Source organism: Choristoneura fumiferana, chromosome 23 (assembly GCF_025370935.1).
Source record: "Choristoneura fumiferana chromosome 23, NRCan_CFum_1, whole genome shotgun sequence".
In the NCBI taxonomy this organism is placed as follows: Eukaryota; Metazoa; Arthropoda; class Insecta; order Lepidoptera; family Tortricidae; genus Choristoneura; species Choristoneura fumiferana.
In genome coordinates this window covers 10,655,742-10,670,062 of record NC_133494.1, presented here as the reverse complement: position 1 = coordinate 10,670,062, position 14,321 = coordinate 10,655,742, and the positions used below count along the sequence as shown (strand labels likewise).

Below are 14,321 nucleotides of genomic sequence, written 5' to 3'. Positions count from 1 at the left end.
TGACGGTTATATTATTATTTAATACGAGAGTGAGAGGGATGGAAAGACACGAACTTCGATTTTCGAATTTCCTAGTACCCCCGCAGTTCACAGGCAGACATTGACGTGAATCAGTTATCTCATACATGTTTGACATTAGCCAAAGAGTAAGTAATGACATAAAAAACAGAATGTACTCTAGCAAGTTTCTGCCTAATGAGTAATTAATTGAAAAAAAAAATGCTACAAGGAGTGGACCTATAGTCATCTACCTCACCTATGCACTTTATATTGGGCTTCAATCACTCCTGCTGGCTCGTGCTGAGGCACCGACCGACTTCAGACTGGTAGAAAATTATTTTCATGGTTTTGATAGTTGGTTAAATTTTTTGTTATAATTTTATTTTCACGCTTTAGTGTAAATAATCAAAGATACAATAGTTAAATATCAGCTGCTCGTCTCCTTTTACGAATGATTGCTTTTTCCGATGCAGAGACGTTCATTATTTTAAGTCGGTTAAAAATACATTGAAACATCCATACTATCCATACTAATATTATAAATGCGAAAGTAACTCTGTCTGTCTGTCTGTCTGTCTGTCTGTCTGTTACGCTTTCACGCCTAAACCGCTGAATCGATGTTGATGAAATTTGGTACAGAGATAGAATAGACCTTAGGAAAGAACATAGGCTATCTTTTATCGCGAAAAAAGGCTTTAAGGGGTTGAAATAGGGGATGAAAGTTAATATGGTGAAAGTTCGTCGCCGTCGAAGATAAAACGATGAAATTTGGTATTTAGGCCCTTCATAAGAAATAAATCGATATTTGTTTGAGCTTTTTTGAAAATTCGACCTGTGAGGGGATGAAAGTTTATATGGAAGATCGTCATTGTCGAATATAAATCTTTCTTTTCTTTATGAAACTTGACATTTGGGCACGTTATAAGAGATAAATAGATATTTGTTCGCGCGTTTTTTAAAATTCTTCCTGTGCGGTTCACCCCCGGGGGGAGAGGATAGGGGAAGATTTTTTTTTTATTCGACTGGATGGTAAACGAGCAAGTGGGTCTCCTGATGGTAAGAGATCACTACCGCCCATAAACATCTGCAACACCAGGGGTATTGCAGACTTTATATGGAAGATCGTCATTGTTAATTGGTGATAAATCGATGGTTCTTTATGAAACTTGACATTTGGACATTATAAGAAATAAATAGATATTAGTTCAAGCGTTTTTGAAAATTTTACCGGCGAGGGCATGTTAGCATAGGAGATGATGCAGTGTTAGCAGTGCCCTTTAAACTCATAGCAAAATGTACGCAATGTGGGGTCATTATAGATGGCTTATTGACATAGACAGTCAGACATGAAAAAATTATGATTTTCAGATTTTTCTTATTTATTGTGCTATATAAAAGCTGCCTTTATGTACAAAAAAAATACAAGTTTCTAGGACAGCTGGAAGTGCCCTTTAACTTTTTCTGTTAAGGCGATTTTGTATGGACATACATTTTAATGACTGCTTTTGATTGCCTTGATTTAGAAGTTTCATTTTTTCACAGCTTTCGGGACTATTAACCTGAGTTTAGGGTTTTAATCTCAAATAATCTTAATTCGATACCGATACTCCGCGCGTTTACGAGATAGAGGATCGTGACAGACAGACGGACGGACGGTAAGCAAAGTGATCCTATAAGGGTTCCATTTTTTCCTTTTGAGCTACGGAACCCAAAAAACATTTTTTCCGGCGCTTTTCAAAATTTCGACCTATTTACTTGAAAATATGGGGATGAAAGTTCTTAAGGAATTCCAAACTAATTTAGTATAAGTATGTTTATCGGAAATATGTGTAGCTATTCTTAGTGAAAATGCCCTCTTAATTATGATCCTACCCTCTTAACTTACAATAAAGGACGTAAGGTGTCAAGAGTTCACTATGAAGAATAATAATTAGTCCTTTTGTGTTGGCAGGGTATAATACACGTCGTATTGCTAAAATGGCTACCCGCCAAAATATTTTTGTTTTACCAAAGAACATGGATGTATGGATGGACGGAAGAACAAAAATAAATAGTTTATATTTATAGCAATGTATTAAATAGGTTATTTTCAGTAAACTGTGGAAGTTTCTATGTGCTATTATTGGCAGAATAGTTATCCTAAATAAATTAAATACTTTCCAAAGTTATTATTCCACGCGGACGAAGTCGCGGGCAAAAGCTAGTAAATTATATAAATAAAAGTGAAGTCATTATGATTGAACCTGAAGAGATTAAATCCCTACTCGCGCCTATTACAACTACCGACGTAGAAAGATCGTTCAGTTCGTTGAAATGGATTTTACAGACAGGCGCCGTAGTTTTTTATTATTGCGAGGCTTTATAGTANCATTATATGTTACACAATTCATGTTCATCAATCATCATCATCATCCCAGCACAAAACACAGATAGTTCAGACACAATACACACAACTAAGATTGTTACGTAATTGTGGTTCAGAAATCAATCTCCATAAGCGCTCGAGCAACGCAACACTAGACACTGCTCACGGACACGATATTCTCGGCCCGGCACACAGAGTACATTTTATATAGAGCTACTACAAAACTCGAAACTCGTCAGTCGTCCCTATATATAACTGTAGTCTTTGGACCGCACGACACGAACTTCGAGTTTCGAGTTTCGTAGTAGCCTGCAGTGAGAGCGCGAGTGCCATCCGCTTAAGACACGCCTGTAAACTTTTTGTCCAATAACGGAGCAAAAAATAAAATAAAGAATTCATTTATCGCGCGCCCATGTTGTTTTCTTGGATAATAGTAGATTGTACAACAAGCGCATAAAACGAGCGAATTTACCCATGACGTTCATATCTAGCCACCTGAGCCGGTAAGGCGAGGGTGGATAGATACGTCAAGGGGAAAATGGGCTTAATGCTCGAGTTTTACCCTCTGCTTTTCACTTACATTGCGTGGAAATTAAATATCAACAGTGGAAATAATTTTATTGTTCACATTCTATGTACTTACCTTTTATTTCTCATGAATTATTGAATATTATATATTTTTTTAATTTTATTGATTTGTTTTGATTGATTTTTAGTTTTATATAAATTAAAAAATTATAAAAAAAATGTATGTTGAAACTTTTTTGTTTGCGGCTGTTGACGCCGAATACCTTGGTCATAGACGAAGATTTTACTTTATGCACTATAGCATAAAAAGTCATTTTATGTAGCCTAGATCCAGCATGAACACGAACTTTACGAGCACGGGAACGGGAAGTGAAAAAGTTATTTCCTACACCCACGTGCGTCCTTCGTAGGGTATCAAAAAGGTCTCAATCTCAAACCTTTATAAAATATAATATGTATTTTGACTATGTATACTGTTGAGTACAAAATACCATTTGCATAGTTGTGGAGTTTTTACATAGTTTCATTCAATCACAGAGTACCTACTTTTATAAATTTTCGAGACAGCTGGGAAAGGGGACGTTTACTGTTGAGCACGAGGATTTTTTTTTTTTTTTTTTTTTTTTGTATTTTGGCTATGCCTTTCGATTGAGCCAGCGTCATGTCGATTTCTCTTATAAAAAATTTCGGAGGAGAAGAGGCAGTTGCTATTCCTGAAAAGAGGGAATCACAAACCCAAAGTAAACCAGGAAAACCACTACTGTTAGTAATTATTTCTACTACAAACTATATTTAGATAGTCATTACTTTAATGTTAATTAATACCCAGAGAGTGTTTTAGTAGGTAAGTAGGTACCTAAACCACCACAAAAAATAGAACTGAGTAATTACGATTTATATATTTTATCTATATATACTCTATTTCATAATAAATGTACAATTACAGATTGAGATCGTTTTGCTGACAGAATTGTGCAAGTGCAAAAAATATTTCTTTTTGTTTTGGCTTAAATTGCAGAAGCCCTAAAACATGAGTAGGAAACGGAACCTTCAATCTAATCAGCTCGTCATAGAAGGCAGTATTGTCGTATTTGTCACAAGCAAAGAAAATATGGTTAAGGGAACCCTCATCCATTCCACACTCGCAGAGGGAGGAGTCCCTAATGTGAATTTTCGCCAGATGAGTGGCAATGCAACAATGTCCCAGACGCATTCGAATGATGGTTGAGCAATACTTTTTTGGAATGAATGATTTAGCGAACCATGGTTTTCTTGAGACTGCAGGTTGGACTAGAGAAAATAGCCTACCCTTATTTTTGCTAGATATTTTCCAATAGGAAGACCATGCGTGCATCAATGATTCAGACGATAATGTTAGTACGTCATGACAATAATTCTTGAAAGGGACCTTGTCGCCATCCACTACTGCGTCCTTGGCTAATTGGTCAGCTTTTTCGTTGCCAGAGACCCCCGAGTGACCTGGGACCCATACAAGAGTTACTTCATAACCCCGTAATTTGCATGTGATAAGACAGTCCTTGATTTGGTATATAATTGGGTTATGAAACTTGACAGAAAAAGGGTTTGATAGTAAAGCTTGTAGGCAGCTACGTGAATCAGAAAATATAATGGTTTTCTTTAACTTAAAAATTAAAATGTATTTAACACTTTCCAATACTCCTATACATTCCCCAGTAAATACGGAGGTAACCGGCGGGCATTTTACTTTTTGAATAATGTTATATTGTGAGTGGTATATTCCTACACCTACGCAGCCAACTGGGGATAGCTTTGAAGCGTCAGAGTAAATCGTGTTCCAGTCATGCCATTCTCGATTAAGAATTTGATGGAGGTATTCGTCGGCATGTGGATCGTTATGACAAATATCGAAGTCCAGAATTACTCTAGGCTGGTAGACAATAGTGCTGTATTTGAACTCGAACAGAGGTAGATTTTTAGAGTGGTGCACTGGGTCCTTAATGGATTGAAATTTCTGCAAACTTTTCACGAGGCAGGGTAAATCTTTATAATTCCAATAGGGGGAAGATTTCATGTCTAACAACCGGTTAAGTATGGGGTGGTGAGAGAACTGAAGGGCACGAAATAAAAAGCTGTCAGCCAGAAATTGTCTACGCAAGTTTAGGGGGGGGATCAGCGCATTCCACCTGCAACGCGTTTATAGGACTTGATCTCATAGCTCCCGATATAATTCTTAAGGCTTTCGACTGTATGAGATCGAGTCTTCTAAATCCTGCCTTGTTACCTGGAACTAACAGATATGAACCATAATCTAATACACTTCGAACAGTTGCATTGTATAACAGCCTAAGGGACGTAGGATGGGCCCCCCACCAAACCCCAGAGAGGCATCTAAGTGTGTTAAGACCTCGTTCACATTTCTTGGCTATGTGTTCAAAATGCAAGGCACCGGTCAGTTTGGAGTCTAAAACCACCCCAAGAAATTTATGATGAGAGCTTATAGGAATATCCACGCCGTGGATTGAAATATTTACGATAGGGATTACTCGTTTTCGGGTGAACATGACAGCGGTACTTTTAGTCGGTGAAAGAGACAATCCATTGCTTATTAGCCACGAGTTTACTGAGTGAAGGGATGTAGAAATTGATTCACTGGCAGATTGTATATCGCTATTAGTGGAGTAAATAAGTAAGTCGTCCGCATATTGTAAAAAGTGGCAACCTGCAGCAGATTCCTCCAAGTCATGTGTATATAAATTGTATAATAGCGGACTAAGGACAGATCCTTGCGGTAGTCCTCGCCAGACTAATCGCGAGGGGTTGATTTGCGGATCTCTTCCGCGAAAAGTAATATTTCGTTCTGAAAGAAGGTTACCCACGAGATTGGCCAACCTCTCCGGAATTCTCAGCTTGCGGAATTTTTCCCTGAGAATGGGGAGCTGGACGTTATCGTAAGCGGCCTCCACATCCAAAAACACAGCGACTACTGACTCTCCCCTCGAAAAAGATAGTCGAATGTCAGAAGTAAAAATGCTAAGACTGTCCATAGTACTTTTTCCCTTTCTAAAACCGTACTGAGAATTCCCGAACAGGCCCTCACTCTCCATAAACCATTCTAATCTGTTTTTAATTAGATGCTCTAAGATCTTGAGCAACACTGAGGATAAAGCTATAGGACGATGTGATCGTGGATCGTTAGGATCTCTGGATGATTTGGGAATAGGAATAACAATTTGGGATTTCCAGGAAGAGGGCGGACGGCCTGTATGTAATATGCAGTTTATCAGGTTTAGTAGATATTGAAGGAAGGGTTCACCTGCTTTGGCTATAAAGGAGTATGGTATGCCATCGTGGCCCGGAGTGGAATCTTTTACAGATTTTAAAACATTTTTAAGTTCTTGGATAGAAAAACTTTCATCTAAAGGATTTGCTGACTCGGTAATAAAATGATCTACGGGTAAATCCAAGGCTGTTGGTACGTAAGGTGGGGCTATGTTAGTTAGAAAAGACTCTGCCCATTCTTGCGAAGCAGGATACAGACACGAGCGGGGGATATATGATCTTCTAAATCGTTTTATGTTATTCCAAACTACTTTAGCTGGGGTGTTAGGGCTTAAAGATGAACAGAATTCCTTCCAACTATCGAACTTTTTGTTCCTTAGTAATAATTTAGTTTCATCCATGACGGTTCTTAAAGTTAAAAAATTCTCCGACGTCATATTGGCAGAATACGTATGTTCAGCTTTTTTCCTGTTTTTTACCGCTTGTGTACATTCTTTGTCCCACCACGGTGGGGAAGGTACCTTGCCTTGGGCAGTATTCTTGAGAGGAAAAACTTTTTCCGCGGCGGATTTAACTGCAAGAACAATGGCGTCGGAACAATTTTCAATTGAATTTGAGGTAATTGGGGGTAAAAAATTAACTTCATTATTTAAGATTTTTTTATAAGTATCCCAGTCAGCTCCATTAATATTGTAAATTAAAAGGGGTTTAGTAATAGGAGGCCTTTTCAAAGATAGAGATTGAAGACAAAGAAGAATTGGAAAGTGGTCGCTACCATACGAGCTATCCAGAACTTCCCAGGTAATCTGCGAGGCGAGTGTAGGTGAGCATAAAGATAAGTCCACTGCACTAGATGCTTGATCCGGTAACGTACGTAACGTTGGGGATCCCGAATTTAAGAGACAAAGATTTGTCAAGTCGATGACTTCCAAAAATTGCTCTCCAAGTAGATCATTATTATCACAACCCCACACGTGATGATGAACGTTAAAATCACCCATGATAATAGTTGGTTGTGGGAGGGACACGATTAAATGTCTTAACTCAGTTAAAATTTCATTAGACGGGCTTGGAATGTACAAGGATAGAAAAGTGATTCCTTCTACGCGGGCACAAATTGAGTGCCAACTATTGCTGTGCTGAGTGGGAATGGGAGTGAATGGACAGTGGTCTTTGATAAACAAGGCACATCCAGCACGTCCATCTGCCCGGCAGTCCATCAGAGACACGTACCCAGGTAATTTGAAATTATTGTCAACTTTAAGCCATATTTCTGATACGGCTATTAGAATAGGATTGTATTTATTAATTAAAAAGATGAAGTCATGTTTTTTATTGCTGATACTACGGCAGTTCCACTGAATTACTACTTGATCCATTATTAGAAGAAAAAAGAAATGATGAAATAAGTGGAGCAACGTGGGATAACAAAGAACTATCTGCCAGGGGGCTAGAAGGGGAGAATACCTTCACAAAATAAGACAGTATTTTGATCAACTCGTTAATGATAATTTCGTTAGATTTTTCAGAAGGTTTATCCGGAAAAACAGGGCCTGTGTTAATAACTGGGTCTCTAATAATGGAATTGTGAGCTTCTTTATCATATCCTTTACGAGGTGGAGGTGGAGGGCGAGGGGTATAAAAGGTTGTTTTTTTATACGACATAGATGCTCCTGAAGGAGATGAAGTTGCATTTGCATAGGATTTGCGGGTGATCTTAGCATGAAGATTAGATGCTTCTACATATGAAATATTTTCGCTGGTCATTGACTTTTTTATTAAAAGTTGACGGTTGTATTCCGGACAGTTTTTACTATTGGCAAAGTGACCAGAACCCAATCCTTCGGGGCAATTGCAGCAGTAACCTTCCTCTGCATCAGCCCTGCAGGAGTCACCTGTGTGGGAGTTGCCACAGCGGAAGCAGCGAGGCGTCGAGCGGCATTTTTCTTTTGTGTGCCCGAACCGGCAGCAACGAAAGCATTGAATAGTAGGTAGTTCATATTGCTCTACTGGGAGAGAGTTAAAACACATGAAAATTCTTTTCGGTAGGACTTGGCCATCAAAAGTTATTACTACTGTTTGTGCAGGAAGCCAGCAGTACGTGCCATCTGGATTATTTTTTTTGTAGTTTAGTCTGCGGGCCTTCACAGGACGGGCACCTCCTGAATTGTCGGGGACCTGGATGTTTTCTAAAATCTCTTCCGGGGACCATTCAGACGGAACACCCCGCACTAATCCCATCCTAGTAACATTGAACGAGGGAATAGATGCCTTGTATTTATGATGGACTAATGTTGGGGAGTCTAGAAATAAGTTCGCGTCGATAGCAGAGTGGAAATTAATAGACACTCTGTTGCGCCCAATCCTTTTAACAGTGCCGTCAATTATATTAGGGAATTCCCTTTTTCGTTTTTGTAAAAAAAGACCAAACGCTACCGGGTTCAAAATGGTTCCTGAATCTGGAGAAACTTCTATTCTCTGGACGTGTACAATAAAGGGCCCCTGATCACGTTCAGAATATTTTTCTCGTCCTATCGGTGTAAAGGGGAGGCAGGAGTTTGAGTTTCATTCTGGGTAGGTGGGTGTGTAACTAAATGTTCTGGGGGAGAGAACGATGGCGGAGTCTGACTGACGATATTTTGGCCTAAGGGGAGCGGTGTATCCTTTTGGCTATCACTGACCGGGCTTTGCATTGAGTCCCCAGAAGATGAAGCGGACCTTGAACGGCATCGCTCACCATCACTTTTATTAGAATTTCTTTTTTTTTTATTGCGTTGCTTCCTCGCGCATTTTTTCCCTCAAATTCCTTCATTGAAAGGGAAATCAGTTTCGCTTGTTCTCTTTCAAATTGCTCATGTTGAGCTAAATCGACATTACTAACAATTGAGGAAAAATTCCCTCCTCCAGGGTCGTCCAAGCCATCCATTTCTTCCATGAGGAAGCTGGCATGGACTACCCCCAAACACAAACAAAAATAAAATTAAAACTATTCTACGGATTAAATCCAAACCAAAACCAGGAAAACTTACCTATAACACCACCACCATATAACGACAAAGGAATAGCAACTTATTAGTATTATTTATACCATAAAAACAAAATATATATTTTTTTCGCTAATTGGAAATTTAAACACAACCGATCGCGATCGACACTCTACCCACTCTCAAATTAAAATAATGATAATCAGCACGAGCGATTATTGCCATTTTATTTGTATTTTATAGACATTGCGCGGGTAGTTATCAATAAACTTCTAAAAACATCTAGAAGATGATTTTGACCGTTACAAACTTGAAAATATCAGTCCCAAAAAAAATATCGTACGTAGCGCCATATCAGGCTTATATAAGAAGAAGGTAATTAATTCTCATTTGTGTTTTATTTATAGTTCCACTTTTTGTTCTATAAGAATAGCGAAGTAAAAACGTAAAGGAAACGTAGTGATTATGGTTAATATATCTGCCATCATTTTGCTCGCGTATCATCTTTCTTTATGAATATTGTTTAATCTTTGTTACAGACTGTGTAAATGTAATAAGATATTCTTTAATAAAAAAAAAAAAAAAAGATATTTTGCCTGCATCCCTGGTGGGGATCGAACCCACGACCTTTGGATTAGAAGTCCAACGCGCTATCCTCTGCGCCACAGGGACTGTTGAACTACATGTCAAAATAGCGGAACACTAAAAACGTTCAGTTTCGATTAATGATGTCATATACTTGTTAAAATATTTCCACTTTTAAATTCAATATAAATGCTTCAATTACTTGCATAATATTATTTCATATTTTTTATGTTGTACTACTTGAAGGATATTCTTTAATAATTTTAGATTCTTTTCTAAATTTAATAATAAGCTACACTGATTTTCCGTTATGAGAAGCGACCGGATATTACAGTGACAGGTGAATGTCAATCACAACAAACAAACAAATGTCACTTATCTGGGAAGTTTGAAATTGTGGTGTTAGAAAAAATAAATAATTTTGATTCTAAATTAGAATGATGAACATACGTTTTCAATGAAAAATAATGAGATATTAAAATGGAAACGGCCGAGACAGAAAGTTTTACCACGCAAGCTGAGCAAATGCAAAACGCGAACAAAACAGAATCAGCAGAAAAGTTTCAAAAATTTATTTATGAATTGTTTGACAAAAACGGTGTCCTCGGCGATTTAAGAGCGTACTTACGCGGGCATATTGTTAATGTGTTAAAAAATGCGCAAACTGGTAAAACTGGCAATAATAATATAACCTACAATATTCTAATTATTTTACTTGATATTATTATTTACTTTCTGTTTCTTAACTTCAGGGGATCTTCCAACATGTCAAAAGCACTTCACGCAGCGCCTGGAACCCAAATTCCAAGCGCTGAATATGCTTGTCACAGAATATTTGTTATGCATGGTAATTCTTTTAATTTTTTTGGTTTAATAGGGTTCCTAATTCGAAAAAAAAACAAACAAAAACTTTTACACCACTTTGTTTTCAGCTCTAAGTCTGGAGGGTAAGATTGTTTGTATGTTTGTTTTTGCTAATTTACAATTAAAGATTAAAAGATATAGCATCATTTGTAAACAAAAATTGTCAGTCCATACATAGAATTTATTGAAACATGATGAAATTTCCAATTTTAGGTTCAAAGCTGGATATTAATAAAAACAAATTACTCAAAAACCACTTGACCCTTGATTGACTGAACAAAAATTAGTGCAAATAAGCTAATGGTGTAAATAAACTCCTAAGTGCCATAACCCATGTCAAATTTCGATAAATAGAATTTGAAACTTGATGTCAGTCCATAAAAGTTCATATTTGCTTAACATACAAAATTTAGGATATTGGGCCTTACAACGTTAAGGAACAGTTTACATAACCATACACTTTGTATGTGCAGTAGTACTAAAGATAAGCTTGGTCCATTTCAGGAGTTCAGCTACAGTCTCTCAGTGTTTATATCGGAGATCCCCCTTGCGAACATGGTGTTTGGTTTTGCCAAGTCGCTGATGGAGCTGGGGGCTGATGACAAGGTGCTGCGGCTTCGCTTCAAAGAGCATGATGTGTGGTCTATTTTAAATTATTTAGGTCTGTTTATTTTATTTTGTTCACCTTTGCTGTATGGACTTTTTGTTTGAACTTTAACTTTTTTGTTTTTGACAACTGGTCACTTCATGTTAGCAACCACTACCGCCAATGACTGTATTGGCAAAAATTTACAATATCTATGTAAATCTTACTAATATTATAAATGTGAAAGTTTGTGAAGATGATTGGATGTTTGGAGGTTTGGATGTTTGTTACTCAATCACATCTAAACGGCTGAACGGATTTAGATGAAATTCAGTATACAGATAGTTTGAGTCCCGGGGAAGGACATAGGATAGTTTTTATCCTGGAAAATTGCAAAGTTCCCGTGGGATAGCGATAAACAAATACTATGCAGGTGGAGTCGCGGGCAACAGCTAGTATTACAATATTATAAACACAAAAGTTTATATGGATGGATGTTTGTATGTTTAGTTACTCTTTCACGCAAAAACTACTGAACGGATTTGCATGAAATTTGGCATACAGGTAATATATACCTGGATTAACATATAGGCTACTTTTTATCCCGAAATAATGTATGGTTCCTGGGGGATCAAAAAAGGTTTAAGTCCATACCAATACTGCGCGATCGAAGCCGCGGGCAAAATCTATAATTTTTTATTTAGTTTAGAATGGCATTTTTTGTGTGTTAATAGTACATTGTGTCTTAAGGGCGGTAAATTATGAATAACGAACGAGAGTCTATTAGAAGCCCGAAGTCGAAGACCGTGCAACATACATGTTTTTCGTCACATTTGCGAGTAATATTTTATATTTGTAAAAGAAAAAATATAATTCTTCCAAATATTGGCGATACCTTAGGCTGCGCTCTTGGCAGTGCCGCCCTCCGCCTCCTCCATGTGGTCCTGCAGCAGCGCGCGCAGCTTCACTACGGGCACCGATTCATTTACCGACCTTGGGCTTCATGACGAGAAAATTAGTATGGGCAATGACACATTTACCGACCACGGGTTTCATGACAAGCACATTAAGGTCGAGGGTTTTATTTGGGGGGTTGCAACCAAGGTAGCCTGCATGTTTCGACACTGTTTAGAAAGAAAGAAAGAAAGAAAAATATAAGTTAAGTAGATTTTTTTTTTCTACTTAACTTCTCATTGAATCTGCTTTCAGGTATAAAATGCGATTCAGAAAATGCTAGCAATATTGTAGAGATGTATAAGACTCAAAAAGATTCACCGCTGCTGCTGTGCATACTTAAATGCATTCAATTACATAATGCAGATGTAAATTATCCAGGTAAAACCAATAGATTAAGGGGCTGGAAAGTTTCACCATCCATTGATTAGTGTTAACTGACGGTTAAATGCGATGCCGTCTTGTTTTGTTCGAATAGACGGAGGCGGCATCACATTTAACCGTCAGTTAACACTAATCAATGGATGGTGAAATAGTCCCAGCTGCACACTTTTTTATTTAACTACTTTACTTATATTATTGTTAAAATCAAATCTTGCAAGTAGAATATCACCCTCTTCCAGTGATTCAATTGACTTGCAATTTGGTTACGGATATGTAGTTTAAATGCAAGTCAACAAAAAGTGCTAACAGTCAACAAGTTAGAATAAATAATCAGATTGCCGCTACTTGCTTTTACCTTGCGTCAATTTGCCTCTATTTTTTTTATTATAAAAAGCAGAGGTGCAACTTCATTATGACTGTTACAGTTGAGAAAACTGATTTGCGTATCAGGGTGGGACTTTTTCATAATGAATTTCACTATGATTTCCTTGGCAAAGGTATGGGCTGTCAACATGGCATTAGTAGCACAAAGGTTCCACCCTGGTATAATAGTACATTGTGTCTTAAGGGCGGTAAATAAGGAATTACGAACGAGAGTCTATTAGAAGCCCGAAGTCGAAGACTGAGGGCTTTAATGAGTCGATGTTCGTAATTCTAGTACCGCCCGTGCGACATACAATGTTTTTCATCACATTTGCGAGTAAAATTTATATTTCTAAAAGAAAAAATATAATTCTTCCAAATATTGGCGATATCATAGGCTGCGCTCTTGGCAGCGTCGCCCTCCCCCTCCCTCAGCATGTGCCTGAGCCGCGTGTGCATGTGGTCCTGCTGCTACGCCATGCGCAGCGCCATCAGTACGGGCACTGACTCATTTACCGACCTTGGGCTTCATGACAAGAAAATGAGTACGCGCAATGACTCATTTACCGACCACGGGTTTCATGACAAGCACATTAAGGTCGAGGGTTTTATTTGGGGGGTTGCAACCAAGGTAGCCTGCATGTTTCGACGCTGTTTACGAGCAAGTGTGATGAAAATATATAAAGCCCATATAAAGTAAAAGGCCTCCTCCATCTATTTCCACTTGTTTGTCTTGAGTGGTGGTGAAAAATCCATACCCTTTTGTATTATATAACATTGTGAATCTCCTCACAGGTGGTGACTCTCAAGACGGCAGTGTATCTTCCATCTCCAAGTCTTCGGACTCGGAGCTGTACCACCGGCCGCGCCACGAGAAATGCAAGCACTTCGCCTTCTGTCGCATTTGCCATGCGCGCTTCATTAGGCTCAGGGAAAAGTATCGGAAGAAGAAGAGTCACTTCCGTAAGGTGGGTTGTGAGAATCAGGACCACTCTCTCAAAAGTGATAGTTTTATGTTCATAAAACAAACAGTTTACATGGGATGCAGGAGGTTAACCAGTGATTCTAGACACCAATCCTATACCTATATGCTACGCGACCATACGTGTAAGACGGCTCCGTCTGTGCGTCATGTATGCTTTTCATGCAGACCCGCGGTCCTCCACATCCTTATGCCAACGCGTGTCAAACCCTATACGAGTTCATTCTCAAAGCCGAGCACACATTGCTTTTACGATATATTTATAAGTTTTCTCGTTGCAGAATGTAAAACGGGCAAGTGTTAACCCACAGAATGTGCAGAATACACTGAAGAAAATTGAGTTAATGGAGCGAAACCTTATTGACGAGGTTTAGTTCACTGTTTTAATAGATGTCGTGTTCATTTTGTCCATTTGTACTTGTTAGTTTAGTAGTTGACAATACTTTTATATCCATTCGTGTACCT

At 38.2% G+C, this 14,321-nt stretch overlaps 1 protein-coding gene and 1 non-coding gene across 2 annotated transcripts; one reads left to right on the top strand and one right to left on the bottom strand.

Moving 5' to 3' along the window:
* Positions 1–9,737: 9,737 nt before the first annotated feature.
* Positions 9,738–9,810, bottom strand: TRNAR-UCU (transfer RNA arginine (anticodon UCU)). The gene has a single exon. It is a non-coding gene; the product is annotated as a tRNA-Arg (tRNA).
* A 282-nt stretch (positions 9,811–10,092) lies between these two features.
* unc (uncoordinated) lies at positions 10,093–14,230 on the top strand. Its single transcript, XM_074105901.1, has 6 exons — positions 10,093–10,390; positions 10,476–10,570; positions 11,092–11,248; positions 12,383–12,508; positions 13,670–13,842; positions 14,138–14,230. The coding sequence occupies exons 1-6, from the start codon at positions 10,204–10,206 to the stop codon at positions 14,228–14,230; spliced, it is 831 nt and encodes a 276-aa protein (XP_073962002.1). The 5' UTR covers positions 10,093–10,203.
* The last annotated feature ends 91 nt before the right edge of the window (positions 14,231–14,321 follow it).

Bases quoted from the DNA above. Each gene is read 5' to 3' on its own strand.
- unc (XM_074105901.1), top strand. From the start codon at position 10,204: ATGGAAACGGCCGAGACAGAAAGTTTTACCACGCAAGCTGAGCAAATG. The intron at 10,391-10,475 runs GTAAAACTGGCA...TCTTAACTTCAG, and splicing joins GTTAAAAAATGCGCAAACTG to GGGATCTTCCAACATGTCAA. The intron at 13,843-14,137 runs GTGGGTTGTGAG...TTCTCGTTGCAG, and splicing joins AGAAGAGTCACTTCCGTAAG to AATGTAAAACGGGCAAGTGT.